This window comes from Oncorhynchus tshawytscha, linkage group LG03 (genome assembly GCF_018296145.1).
Source record: "Oncorhynchus tshawytscha isolate Ot180627B linkage group LG03, Otsh_v2.0, whole genome shotgun sequence".
In the NCBI taxonomy this organism is placed as follows: domain Eukaryota; kingdom Metazoa; phylum Chordata; class Actinopteri; order Salmoniformes; family Salmonidae; genus Oncorhynchus; species Oncorhynchus tshawytscha.
Genome location: NC_056431.1, coordinates 69,511,169 through 69,526,661, shown reverse-complemented (window position 1 = coordinate 69,526,661; position 15,493 = coordinate 69,511,169). Strand labels below are relative to the sequence as shown.

Here is a 15,493-nt window from a genome sequence, read left to right as displayed (position 1 = left end):
AACTTCTTACCTGGGAATATTGAACACTCATGTTAAAAGGAACCACCAGCTTTCATATGTTCTGAGCAAGGAACTTAGAAGTGAGCTTTTATACATAGCACATATTGCACTTTTACTTTCTTCTCCAACACTTTTGTTTTTGCATTATTTAAACCAAATTGAACATGTTTCGTTATTTATTTGAGGCTAAATATTTTTATTGAAGTATTATATTAAGTTAAAATAAGTGTTCATTCAGTATTGTTGTAATTTATTTTTTTTAAATTTTTTGGGGCCGATTATTCGGTGTCGGCTTTTTTTGGTCCACCAATAATCGGTATTGGCGTTGAAAAATTATAATCTGTCGACCTCTAGCAGAAATGCGTACAAATCTGGTCACAGATATATTTAACGAATAGCATTCTGCGTAACTGACAAATGCATTCATTTCTGGTCAAATTTGTATTTCACCCTGACCCTATTATAACAGACCAAAACATATTGCACACCTTCATTAATACGTTTTTTTTCTAGTAACGGCACTGAATGTCAAATTCTCACCCAAATCTGTACTTTCACATCGTGCATTTAAAAAAGACTGAAATGGGGTAAGCGTAGGCCAAAGGGAGATTCCACCTTTCCTTTTAAATTCATGAAGAGACGTGACCAAGTGTACACTTAGGGCAGAGGGGTAGGCCTACAGAACTGGAACATCTTCCGCAAATTCCTTTTACAAAGTGTGGGTCTGTGTTGTAATCAATGACTGTGGCAATACCAGTGAGTTATGTATTGTGTGCGATTTACCTTGTGTCAAAGAGATCACTTACCGTTTTTGGAAACCTCTTTGTTCCTCAAGTGAGGTGGAATGTATCGCCCTGGAAACAGAAAAAAATGTAGGACTGTCAGTCTTCGTATCGAGAAACACATTGTATGGTAAAGCTATGAACAAAGATCAACGGAATCACCACAATGGGATACACTGCATGCAAATCCTTGTTCTGGAAAAATATCTAAATTGTCAACTCACAAGTGTCATTTTGCCACCTTTAGGCTACATGTTATCTGTACACGCCAACTACTTAGGGCAGTGATTCTAAAACTATGTGGTGTTGTCTGGTATGAAAATGGGGTCACGAGAGAACCAGAGATCACATCTGGTTTATAGAACCTGAGATCACGCCTAGTTCATAGAATCTGAGTTACTTCAGTAAGCGGTTTCCCTACAAATGTAGCCACCTTTTGAACGATTTAAGCTACAAAATATATTTTTTTTTATTTTACCTTTATTTAACCAGGTAGGCTAGTTGAGAACAAGTTCTCATTTGCAACTGCAACCTGGAAAAAAAATGACCCCATCGCTGAAAGATAAGACTCGGGAAAGGGGCCAGCCGAGCGGCGCTGCATTGCAGCGTTAGCTGTGCCACTAGAGCTTCTGGGTTCGAGTCCAGGCTGTCACAGCCAACCCCGAGAGCCATGGGGTGTCGCACAATTGGCCCAGCATCGTCAGGGTTAGGGCAGGGATGTCCTTGTCCCATCGCGCACTAGAGACTCCTATGGTGGGCCGGGAGCAGCGCCGGCTGACAGTCGCCAGGTGTATGATGTTTCCTCCCACACATTGGTGCGGCTGGCTTACGGGTTAAGTGGGCATTGTATCAAGAAGCAGTGCGGCTTGGTTGGGTTGCGTTTCAGAGGACGCATGGCTCTCAACCTTATTAGTCTTGTCTTATCGGGAGGGGAGAGGCTAACTACCAATTGGATACCACCAAATTTGGGAGAAAGTGGTAAAAAATGAAATAAGACTCAGGAACACGAGTCTTCCATTTCCCTCTACAATGCTCACAAGCACGCAGGATTCATTACAACAGAGTGGACAAGAACAGGTACTAAATCAGACAAGGGGGGAAAACAGCAATGACGACAATGTTCTTTTCGACACAAAGTTCATACAAAATGATTGCATGATGACCTTCTGAACATCCCAAAACCTTATCGATGCATTTCAGTCACTTCAAACCATACTTACTTCAGATTTACAGTTGAAGTCGAAAGTTTATATACACATTAGCCAAATACAGTTTCACAATTCCTGACATTTAATCCTAGTAAAAATTCCCTGTCTTAGGTCAATTAGGATAACCACTTTATTTTAAGAACGTGACATGTCAGAATATAAGTAGAGAATGATTTATTTAAGCTTTTATTTCTTTCACATTCCCAGTGGGTCAGAAGTTTACATACACTCAATTACTATTTGGTAGCATTGCCTTTAAATTGTTCAACTTGGGTCAAACTTTTCAGGTAGCCTTCCACAAGCTTCCCACAATATGTTGGGTGAATGTTGGCCCATTCCAGAGTTGGTATAACTGAGTCAGATTGGTTGGCCTCCATGCTCACACTTTTTCAGTTCTATCCACAAATTTTCTATAGGATTGAGGTCAGGGCTTTGTGACGGCCACTCCAATACCTTCTTTGTTGTCCTTAAGCCATTTTGCCACTACTTTGGAAGTATGCTTAGGGTCATTGTCCATTTGGAAGACCCATTTGCAACCAAGCTTTAACTTCCTGCCTGATGTCTCAAAACAAAGTTTGTCACGTGTGCCAAATACAACAGTGAAATGCTTACTTTCAGGCTCTAACCAATAGTGCAGAAAAAAAAGTGTGTGTAGGTAAGTACAGAAATAAAACAGTAAAAAGACATTTGAAAATAAGAGTAGCAAGGCTTTATACAGACACCGGTTAGTCAGGCTTATTGAGGTAGTATGTACATGTGGGTATGGTTAAAGTGACTATGCATATATGATGAACAGAGAGTAGCAGTAGAGTAAAAAGAGGGGTTAACCTCTTGATGCTACCCATCCCGGATCCGGGATCGTGACTACGGCTCAAGAGCATAACGCAAAATGTCAAAAAAAATATCTAGACATATTTTTACACAAGTCCAATAGCTCAAATGAAAGATAAACACCTTGTTCATTACCCAGCAAGTCAAAAATGCGGCGAAAAATAGCACAAAATGAAACAAAATCCGCCATTTTGAGAAAATATAAAATTTAAAAGTGATAGAAAATCTTCTCAGATGACAGATAACAGTACATTTTTTTTTTTTTTCAGATAACATAAAGTTTACAATGACGACATTTCAAAAAATGCTACTCAAAACGGAGAAATTATGAAGCTATACAGATTAAACATGACTAAATATAGTTTACAAGTTACAAAGATACACTTCTTCTTAATACAACCGCTGTGTTACATTTATTTTTAACGTTACAGAATTCGTTCACTAGTCTATGCTATGAGTCGGCGCTCAGATATTAGCAGTGTCTCCTCTACGTTTGGAGTCCACAGAAACCCAAAATAACCACATAAATATTCCCTTACCTTTGATGTTCTTCGATCAGTAGACGTAGAAGGAGTCATACTTACCCAATACATTGTTTGGTTTCAAGTTGTGCGTCTTGTATTAGCATATGCTAACAGCTTCAGCTGAAATGCACCCAAAATAACTTCTGCTCCTTCTGGTCCCGCACTCTTGCGCAATCAAACTTCAAAATTACATATTATATGTTGACTAAACTGGTCAAACTAAGTGCAGAATCGAGCAAAATGATGTTTTTATCATGTAAAACAATGATCATCACAAACAAACGAACCGGCTTCAACTGGTGTCTATTGGAAAAGAACGTTCTCCAAATCGGCCGCGCGCAATAGAGTGCATGTATGTGAGAGTGAACCGGGCATTTTCGCCCGCCAAAGGATGAGGGAGCGCGAAATTCAAACAATGAACGTGCCAATTGAAAGCAGACATCGCACTGAACAAATACATACTGTTCCCAGATCGGTAGCTGCCTGGGAAGGGTGGGGGCGATGACGTCAAAGTTGACCCAACTTTTCTCTTGACAAGAGAGAGTTTGGGAGAAAGGCTGCCCTGAGAGTTCTGCTTTACATACAGACATAATTTAAACGGTTTTAGAAACTTTAGAGTGTTTTCTATTCAATAATTATTATTATATGCATATATTAGCAATTTTGGAAAAAATATTTTCAGTTTACTATGGGCACGCACTTCCTCCAAAGGGGGCAGTATTCAGCCATAAGCTCAAGAGGTTAACAGGCTTAAAACACAATGCAGATAGCCCGGTTAGCCAATGTGCGGGAGCACTGGTTGGTCGGGCCAATTTAGGTAGTATGTACATGAATGCATAGTTAAATTGACTATGCATATAATATAAACAGAGAAAAGCAGTAAAAGAGGGGTTGGGGGGGCACAGAATGCAAATAGTCCGGGTAACCATATAGTTACCTGTTCAGGAGTCTTATGGCTTGGGAATTAAAACTGTTGAGAAGCCTTTGTCCTCGACTTGGCACTCCGGTACCACTTGCCATGCGGTAGTAGAGAGAACAGTCTATGCCTGGGGTGGCTGGGGTCTTTGACAATGTTTAGGGTCTTCCTCTGACACCGCCTGGTGTAGAGGTCCTGGGTGGCAGGAAGCTTAGCCCCAGTGATGTACTGGGCCGTACGCACTACCCTCTGAAGTGCATTGTGGCCGGAGGCCGAGCAATGCTGCAGCTGTAGAACCTTTTGAGGATCTCAGGACCCATGCCAAATCTTTTTAGCTTCATGAGGAGGAATAGGCTTTGTCGTGCCCTCTTCATGACTGTGTTGGTGTGTTTGGACCATTCTAGTTCGTTGTTGATGTGGACACCAAGGAATTTGAAGCTGTCAACCTGCTCCACTACAGCCCCCTCAATGAGAATGGGGATGTGCTCGGTGCTCCTTTGCCTGTAGACCACAATCATCTACTTGGTCACGTTGAGGGATAGGTTGTTATTCTGTCACCACCCGGTCAGGTCTCTGACCTCCTCCCTTGAGATGTTGCTTCAATATATCCACATAAATTTCCTTCCTCATAATGCCATCTATTTTGTGAAGTGCACAAGTCCCTCCTACAGCAAAGCACCACCACAATATGATGCTGCTTTCCCCGTGCTCCACGGGTTGGGATGGAGTTCTTCGGCTTGCAAGCCTCGCCCTTTTCCTCCAAAAATAACAAATGGTCATTAAGGCCAAACAGTTCTATTTGTTTCATCAGACCAGAGTACAATCTTTGTCCCTATGTGCAGTTGCTAACTGAAGTCTGGCTTTTTTAATGGCGGTTTTGAAACAGTGGCCTCTTTCTTGCTGAGCGGCCTGTAAGGTTATGTCCATATAGGACTCGTTTTACTGTGGATATAGATACTTTTGTACCCATTTCCTTCAGAATCTCCAGAAGATCCTTTGCTGTTGTTCTGGGATTGATTTGCACTTCTCGCACCAAAGTATATTCATCTCTAGCAGACAGAACACGTCTCCTTCCTGAGCGGTATGATGGCTGCGTGGTCCCATGGTGTTTATACTTGCGTACTATTGTTTTTACAGATGAACGTGGTACCTTCAGGCATTTGGAAATTGCTCCCAAGGATGAACCAGACTTGTGGAGGTCTACAACTCCTTTCTTAGGTCTTGGCTGATTTCTTCTGAAGTTCCCATGATGTAAAGCAAAGAGGGACTGAGTTTGAAGGTAGGCCTTGAAATACATCCACAGGCACACCTCCAATAAACTCAAATGAAGTCAATTAGCCTATCAGAAGCTTTAAAAGCCATGACAATTTTCTGGAATTTCCCCAAGCTGTTTAAAGGCACAGTCAACTGTGTATGTAAACTTCTGACCCACTGGAATTGTGATAGTGATTTATTAGTGAAATAATCTGTCTGTAAACAAGTGTTGGAAAGATTACTTGTGTCATGCACAAAGTAGATGCTCTAACCGACTTGCCAAAATTATAGTTTGTTGACAAGAAGTTTGTGGAGTAGTTGAAAAACGAGTTAATGAATCCAACCAAAGTATGTAAACTTCTGACTTCAACTGTAAATACTTTAACTGATTTGTAATACTCAGTTCCAATTTAAAAAAAAGTTAAGATTGGCCGTTGATCACTGCTTTTTACATGGTGGGGTGAGGATATTATATCAAAATGGGGTTGCAGGCCAAATAAGTTTCTGAACCCCTGCCTTAGCAGTATGATCTAATAGATCATGTAATTATATACTAATAGCTGTACACAGAACAATTTCCTGTCATTGAATGCCCTATGAACATCTGTGCTCAAAGAGAAACACCAAAGAGAGACAATTATATTTATGTGAATACTTACGGCCAGTGCCTCCTCCCTGTCCGTCTGAGTTCAAGTCTAGGCCAGCAAGCTGAAAACACAAAATCCTGTTTAGGCACACTTAAATTAACACAAACACTGTATAACCAAAGTGTGAATTAATGCTTCCAAATCAGATAGAGCAAAGTAAAGAAAAGTAAAGTTCTCAGTGTGAGAGAGCCTGTAGGGCAAGTAAATAAATCAAATGTTGACATTAAACGAAATTGATTCTGAGTGTGCTTAAGGATCGATTCACAGTCAACGTTCTTGGCTTGAGTCCTAAGGTTCGTAGTGAATAGACTAAACGTTAACATCTAGCTAGCTACAGACAATAAAATAAAAAGGGAGGTTAAATTGCTAGTCAACTATGTTTTACATAACAAACCCAACATTAACTAGCCAATGGCATATTGGCTTCGTAAACGCAGTCTGGAGTAGTTTCTTTAAAAAACTATTCGTCCCCTACTGTACAGTAGACAAATTGTTATTTCCTGCGCCACGTTTCAAGACTCCGCAGTTAACCTTACTTTTACCAGCCGGTAGAATTTCATCAAGCTAACCAGCTAGCAAGTAAACTAACGGTTAGTTGAATATCAATGGCCAGGTAACTAACTACTTCCCATGTTGACCAATCTAAGCTCCGTAGATAGCTACATTACTTAGCAAACGTTAGCTAAGGCCTAACAGAGCCTGGATAAACTGCCGTAAAATCACCAACTGCGCAATCGGTACCGGCCTCACGTGTAGGTAACCTTAGGATGGCTAGTTAAACACATTGCATAGGTTATAATTAACATGGTTTAAAGCTGCCAGCTAGCTACTATGCGGCAATAGACAGCAAGTGTTCACGACAATCTTTTTGAGACAAAGAATTTGCTACCAATTAGTCTGATCGGAACATAATATTACTAGGCAGCATTCGCTAGCTCCGCCATGACCATCTAATTTCACCGGCGACACACACCAACCACCATTTTACCAGACACATCCACGCAGTTAGCTACGCGCTAGCTAACCGAGCTCGGCTCTACGGACCACTTCAGCTTGCTAGCTTAGCATACACGTAGCAAGCTGACAAGAGTGTTATTTTAGGTGTCTTAACTTGATATGGGTTCATTTTATTTTATTTTACGAAATCAATTTTTAAAAATGAAGGAGTCACTCACCTGCTGATCTAGACCGTGTGGATTATCGACGACCACATGACTCATAACTAAAGAGAATAGTGAGGATTATTTCTCAAGAGAAATGCTTTTCTTTGTTAGCAGGCTAAATTAGCTAGATAGTTTCTTTGTAGATCACAGAATTAGTTCTTGATTCCAGTCCGTAATATGTGGTTGATTTGATGTCCTTTCAGGCAATTAAACACATTTATTTTGTTAATAAATTATCCTTTCTGGCAGTTTCTACGTGGTTTCAAATTAAAGTACTAACTTCAGCTGTAACCGACACCTTCCACTGGCTTCTCCGTGGTGGAATGAAGCTGAACTACTCACACAGGTACCGCGAGATATCACTAGAACCCGCAACCTCTTCTTCTTCTTCGGTTGGGTTTATCGGCGGTTGGCATCTAACGTTAGGATGCATTACCGCCACTTACTTTACTGGAGTGTGGGCCAGAGACGGGGAGAAACTAAATCCTGCCAGCCCGTTGCTCTTTGTAACAGTATTTTTATTGGAATTTCACAATTTTCACCATATTAAGAGATACAACAACAGAGACAAAGCACACAGAACAAAAACAAGAAAAACAGCACCCACTTACACATATCTACGTGCATATATATACACACACATACACACATACATATACCCATGCATATACACACACATACGCATACATACACGCACGCGCACACACACACATATACACACCCATACATACGTACACCATTTTCCTCTTCCCGCTAGGTGCTTCTCTCACCCCATCACCATCATTGCGTCTCTCAATACATACATTTTAAACAAACTTACAAAGAAATTAAACAAAAAAGCTCAGTTTAAACCAAGAGGTTAGGTTCCACACATGGAACGTACAGTGTAGTTCTGAAATACATAGATCCCCGCCATTCTAAGAGAATCCTTGCAGCATAATAGCTGATACCTCAGGTTCTAGGTAATTTAGATAAGGTTCCCATACTTTGTAGAACTGGTCTGTTTTAGAATGCAATGTACATGTCAGATATTCCAGAGGCACCCATTCAAATAGTATCTTATGCCAATCTTTAATAGAAGGAACCTTATCACTAATCCACTGTAAAAGGATGTTTTTCCTCGCTGCGAAGGTAAGGATGTTGTAAAGCCTCCTTTTACAGACAGAAGTAACATGCCTACTAGGGAGACCTAACAGTAAAGAAACTGGGTCCAATTCTAGATCAACCCCTAGGATCTTTTCAATTTCTTGCAGAACACCAGACCAGTATCTTTGTATTTTGGTACATGACCATAAACAATGTGTTAGGGTGCCTGTATCAGTTTTGCATTTAAGACACTGAGGGGAAGAGGAAGTGGGGCTAAAAGCATGTCTGCGATTTGGGGATATATGCAATCTGTGTATTATTCTTAATTGGATTGCTCTAGTACGGTTACATATAGATATTGTTTTTGCATATCTCCAAATGTCCTCCCACATCTCTTCGTCAATAGTAACAGACAATTCTTTCTCCCACACTTGTTTCACCCTCCGTGTGTTGACAGCAGAAAAGGACCTTAAAGTATCATAAAACAGACTTACAGACATTTTCCTTTGTGGGAAAAAAAGCATTCTTTCAATGACAGACACATCAGGGTTACCAATTAAGGTGGTGCTCTTCAGAATATAATGTCTTACTTGTAGGAAGCGGAAAAAGTCCTGCTTTGGGAGTCGATATTTCTCGACCATCTGCTCAAATGACAACAAAATCTTATCAGCAAATAAGTCATTTAGCCTGCGTATGCCCTTATTAAGCCATAAGTTAAAGCCAGCATCCAGCAATCCTGGACTGAAATCTGGGTTGTTAAGAATTGGGGTAAGAGCAGAGGTTAGTTTGGACCTTCCCAGGAAGCGTTGAACTGACCTCCATACTTTGAGTGTGTTAAGTGTAACGGGATTATTGCAGTGATCTTCTACAGACTTGAAACTTCTGAAAAATAAAAGATCCTGTAAGGGGTATTTTGAAAGAGAAGTCTCAATGTCTAACCAAATAGAGGAGTCATCATTTGTGATCCAGTCAGAAATATAACAAAGGTGGGCACACCATTGATAGAACCTGATATTGGGCAGGTCCAAGCCGCCCATAGAACTTGGCAGCTGCAATATTGCCATCTTAAGTCTTGGCTTGCGTTTACTCCATATAAAGGAACTTAGCCATCCATTTACATCCTTTATTACCTTATTGGAGAGTAATACTGGGATCATTTGGATTGGGTAAAGTAGTCTAGGTAAAATGTTCATTTTCAAGAGGGATATTCTACCCAACCAAGAAATCGGGAGAGAGTTCCAGCGATCCAGATCCTGTCTTATTGTATCAAACAAGGGAACAAAATTGGCTTTGTACATTAGCTGGAATTTAGGAGTTACAAATATACCCAGATACATGAAACCTGAGGGAGACCATTTAAAAGGGAAGGGGGAGAAGTATTAGGTACAGAGTGTAGGCTACCAAGTGGCATAGCCTCTGACTTAGTAAGGTTAATCTTGTAGCCTGAGAATTCGCTGAATAATTCAATAATATTAATAAGAGATGTAATTGAAGTCTCGGGACTAGAGATGAATATCAGGACATCATCAGCATACAAGCTTATTTTATGGTGAACATCACCAATGAGCAGCCCCTGTATAGCAGGCGTTACCCTGATGGCCTCGGCCAGTGGTTCCATAACGAGTGCAAAGAGGAGGGGGGATAAAGGACAGCCCTGTCTGGTACCTCTGTGTATAGAGAAGCTATTTGACCGTAGCCCATTAGTAAGGACAGCAGCCTGAGGATCATCATATAAAACTTTCACCCATTTTATAAAGTTGTCCCCCAGACCAAATTTATTTAGAGCAAATAATAGGTAAGACCACTCCACACGATCAAATGCTTTCTCAGCATCTAGGGAGAGCACAAGACCATCCACAGCACTTTGTTGGTAGGCTTGAATTACATTAAGAAGCCGCCTGACGTTGTTGCATGACTTACGGCCCCTAATGAAGCCAGTTTGGTCTCCTTTCACAATTAGTGGCAGTGAGTCCTCTAATCTTGTGGCTAGAATTTTAGAAAGCAATTTTCTATCCACATTCAGAAGGGAAATTGGTCTGTATGAGGAACAAGACTCTGGACATTTTCCCTTTTTGAGAATAAGTGAAATGTTGGCTTCTCTCAGCGTTTGAGGGAGTTGGTCATTTGAAAATGAGTGGTTAAACATATCACGCAATGGCTCAAGGATCAGGCCATGGAACTCTTTATAGAACTCACTACAAAACCCGTCTGGTCCTGGGGCCTTACCATTTTGCAGATTCTTAATTGCGAACATTATCTCTTCCTTGGTAATAGGGGCATTAAGGAGGGACCTCTGCTCTTCGGAGATAGTAGGGAGCTCAATCTTACAAAAGAAGTTCTCCATTAATTTGGGTGCATCCTTTGGCAGTTCTGAGGCATAAAGGTTTGTATAAAATTTCTTAAATGAGTCACTTATCAATTTATTTTCATATAAATGATTACCATCAGAATCAGTAATAGTAGCAATTGACTGAGAGTCAGCCCTCTTTTTAGCTAGGTATGCCAAGTACTTTCCTGGCTTATCGCCATGTTCATATAGCTTTTGCCTGACAAATCTCATTTTCTTTTCAGCGTCCTGTGTTAGGAGAGAGTCTAACGTTGATCTAATGACTGATATTTCCTTTAATAGGGCAGGAGTGGGCGTTTTAATGTAGTCCTTCTCTTTAGTTCCTAATTCACCCTCTAACATTTTTGCTTTTCCCGCTTTTTCCGTCTCTTAGTAGCTGTGTATGACATAATCAGACCCCTGGCATACGCTTTACAGGTCTCCCAAAGGAGCGAGGGGTTATCTGTTGATTGAGAGTTAATAGAGAAAAATGCTTTAAACTCTGTTATAAAATATGATGTGAATGTATGGTCTTTAAGAATGGTTGTGTTCAACCTCCAATGTCTTGACCGATTGAATGCCCCGTTGAGTTTTATGTCCAGGATCACCTCAGCATGATCAGATATGACTATGCTTCCTATCCTAGCGGATAAAACAGACTGCAAAGACGTCTTGGGCATAAAAAAATAATCTATTCTAGTCTGACATCCATGAGGTGCAGAGAAAAAGTGAACTCTCTGTTGGAGGGATGGAAAGCTCTCCAGACATCCGCATACCCCAGATCATCACAAATAACTTTAAGTGACTTAGCTTGAGGAGAGAGTGAAGCTATACCACTGGGAAACTTATCAATAAGGGGGTTCAACAAGCAGTTAAAATCTCCTCCAACCACTGCAGTGTCTGAGTTTAATTCTGAAAAGTCTAGAAATGCCTTAGTGAGGAAATCAGGGGGTGAGCAGGGGGAAGTAAATATTCATTATGGAAATGTTCTGCCCTTGTAAAGTACCATTAATTATAACAAAGCGACCAAATTTATCTTTCACACAATTCAAGACCTTAAGTGGTAAGTTCTTTTTCACCAGAATTGCTACACCTCTACTTCTGGATGTAAATGATGAGAAAAACACTTGACCAAACCCTCCTTGTTGTAATTCAGGTGCTCCTTATCATCCAAATGAGTTTCTTGCAACAGGGCAATATCAATATTTTCTTTTTTTCAAAAAAGACAGTACTTTCTTCCTTTTAATGGGGTTATGGCTCCCTCTAATGTTCCACGTACATACACGCAGTCTGTTATCTGCCATTGTATCTTGACCATTCAATATCCAGAATGGATCCTACTGTAAAAGTGGGGTGGTACCTTTTTCCATGTGTTGAACTCTCCTCTATCTCACTGAGCATAAACAAAACTACCAAACATTCCTACACTACAAATGCTGATCCAGTACACCCTGTTCTTGGATGTTTTGAACCATCTGCCACATGGCCACAAAATCCATAAAGTAACACAGATGTCTATTAAACAAATCAGATGGATCAAGTCCTCCCTATCGGACTGTAGTCTCTCCAACACTTCTAGATCACCTACTGGTGGGGGGTGTAGCCATGGTGGATTTATAGGAATAGCTACCATTGGACCAAACTCCTTCCATACAGTCCCTTCTCCTTCGTCCCTGGCTATTACCCTCCCACCCAAAGCTCGTGTTCTGTCATCGCTCATGTTCCCAGCATGCCTGTACCCAAAACCCTTTCACAGGATGAGACACCCCATGTCGGAACTGAAGGACAGCTAATTGCCAGCTGCTGTCTCCTAATCTGCAATGGCATATCCCCCATCTCCACCTGTAGTGCAGCCACTGGGGATGTCAGAAACTCCCCACTACATATTCTGAGTCCTTGACCCTGTATGACATCTAGCCTTTACAATAAAGTCCGGGATCGAACCATACGTTATACTGCCATAGTCTACTACAGATCGGATCAATGCAACATGCATGGTCCTCAATGAGGAACACTCAGCCCCTCACTCCTTCCCCATCAGACAGCGCATCACATGTAGCATCATCTTACACTCCCCCATACCTCACACTCACAGATTCCTGTCATCGCACTAGATACCAGAGTGAGGTCCAGAGTGAGGTCCTCTTTCTCTGTGGCTACATCAATCCTGGTTCCTCAGCCATCATTCAGGAACACCAGATCTTTCATTTCTTTCAGATTTTCCATCACCTGGTAATTTCCATCCATCCGTACTCCCTGTATCTCTTGAACCTGTATCTCCCTGGACCTCTGGACTTGGACCACCCCTCATATGACACCCTTTCTCCACTCCCACTGCCTGCTTCATTGCCTCACACCCACCATATGCCACACTATGAGCACCCCCACAACTGCAGCACGTTGGTTGTCCACCATACCCATACCCACACCCCCATACTCATGCTGCCCTCCATACCTGACACACCTCTTTTTCTCTTTACAGGCTGTTGCCACATGGCAGGTATAACATCTGTCATGGCAATTCTAATCAATAATGAGGAGAGATAAGGTCAATCACCAATCAGGATATTACCTTATTCAAAACGTATAAATGAAGAGCAGGTCACACCACACACACACACACACAAACAAGTGAATGGAGTGAGTGCTCTGCAATAATGAGGCTGGTCGACCCAACACTCCGAGAGCCTCACCTTACAGAGGAATCCTGGTTCTTACATAGCAGACACTAAACATGCTTAGTCATGGCTGGTTCCACCCTCCCATGCAGATCAGGGGGCATCATAAGCCACCTCGGATTCATCTTGTGGTTATCTGCACCTGGTGTTGTTTTAACCCCCAACCTGGCTTAGTTTCTCAGATGCAAGAATGATTAAGAACAATGATGGATTGTTCTACTCCTAAACTAACGCTAGTAAAACCCATGTACTTGACCATACGCCCAGATTAGCTGCAGGGAGCTAGAGTGGAGACCATCCCATTGCAAAAACACAGCATTTGTAGAACAGAAATGTCTTACTATTTGTTAAGTATTTATTGTTAACTATTAATAGCAAACAAATCAGGTAAATACTGAATTTTTCTCTCACACATATTAAAGTCTTCGGTACATACAGTAAGCCCTCACATAATAACTTATACAGTGCTTTCGGAAGGTATTCAGACCTGACTTTTTCCACATTTTCTTACATTACAGCCTTATTCAAAATTGTTTTTTTCCCCTCATCAATCTAAACACAATACGTGCCAGGTTTCCTCCAGACATGACACTTGGCATTCAGGCCAAATAGTTTAATCTTGGTTTAATCAGACCAGAACATTTTGTTTTTCATGGTCTGAGAGGCCTTTAGGTGCCTTTTGGAAATCTCAATATGAACTGTCATGTGCCTTTTACTGAGGAGTGGCTTCCGTCCGGCCACTATCATAAAGGCCTGATTGGTGGAGTGCTGCAGAGATGGTTGTCCTTCTGGAAGGATCTCCCATCACCACAGAGGAACTCTGGAGCTTTGTCAGAGTGACCATCGGGTTCTTGGTCACCTCCCTGACCTTCTCCCCGATTACTCAGTTTGGCCGGGCGGTCAGCTCTAGGAGGAGTCTTGGTGGTTCCAAACTTCTTCCATTTAAGAATGATGAAGGCCACTGTGTTCATGGGGACATTCAATGGTGCAGACATTTTTTGGTACCCTTCCCCAGATCTGTGCTTCAACACCATCCTGTCTCTGATCTCTACGGACAATTCCTTCGACCTCATGGCTTAGTTTTTGATCTGACATGCACTGTCAACTGTGGGACCTTATATAGACAGGTGTGCCTTTCCAAATCATGTCCAATTAAATGAATATACCACAGGTGGACTCCAATCGAGTTGTAGAAACATCTCAAGGATGATCAATGGATACAGGATGCACCTGACCTCAATTTCTAGTGTCATAGCAAAGGGTCTGAATACTTATGTAAAATAAAATACTTTACAAAAAGGCTCTGTGCTGTTATCCTCAAAAGGAGGGGTTTTGAAAGTTATTGAAAACAATTATTTTGACCCCTTTTTTTTTGTTTGCAAAAATTACTGTTTTCACTTTGCCATTATGGGGTATTGAGTGTAGATTGATGAGGATTTTATTTATTTAATCCATTATAGAGTAAGGTTGTAACATAACAAAATGTGGAAAAAGTGAAGGGGTCTGAATACTTTCTGAATGCACTGTATATCCTATGGTTACTTTATTTGACAGTACCCTGTCCTTGAAGTATAACAGAATAGACAGCTATCTACCCTAACTCAACCCCTAACTCCACCCCTTGTTGCTAGCAATCTTTGAACATTCACCAGAACGCCTCCTCTCAAATTGTTACTCTTTAATACTAACACTCACAGGCACTCCTGTTATCACCCCTTTAATCCACTGCTTCCCTGCTCGATCAGTCCAGCTGCTCCACATCACCTTACACCACCCTACTTGCTCCACTCTGAGAGCTTATTCCCTCTGTGCCATTTCCCCCCAATTTAGATATTGTCTCATCACTGCGATTCCCCAACGGGCTCGGGAGGCGAAGTTCGAGTAATGAGTCCTCTGAAACATGACCCGACCAAAGCAATATACCGCAATATACCGCTGGGAAACTTATCAATAAGGGGGTTCAACAAGCAGTTAAAATCTCCTCCAACCACTGCAGTGTCTGAGTTTAATTCTGAAAAGTCTAGAAATGCCTTAGTGAGGAAATCAGGGGGGTGAGCAGGGGGGAAGTAAATATTCAT

General features: G+C 41.4%; 1 protein-coding gene across 4 annotated transcripts in view; it reads right to left on the bottom strand.

Annotated features, from left to right (window-relative positions):
• Nucleotides 1–7,670, bottom strand: part of LOC112242662 (ATP-dependent RNA helicase DDX3Y) — a 29,490-nt gene extending 21,820 nt beyond the window's left edge. For 2 of the 4 annotated variants that reach the window (XM_024410538.2, XM_024410550.2), the window contains exons 1-3: nucleotides 7,338–7,670; nucleotides 6,175–6,223; nucleotides 807–854 (exon numbers count right to left, since the gene is read on the bottom strand). In XM_024410538.2, the coding sequence (XP_024266306.1) occupies nucleotides 807–854; nucleotides 6,175–6,223; nucleotides 7,338–7,382 (142 nt within the window). In that variant the 5' untranslated portion in view covers nucleotides 7,383–7,670. The remainder of the gene's footprint in view (nucleotides 1–806; nucleotides 855–6,174; nucleotides 6,224–7,337) is intronic. The other 2 variants (XM_024410543.2, XM_024410557.2) reach the window with 2 other exon arrangements.
• Nucleotides 7,671–15,493: the final 7,823 nt, after the last annotated feature.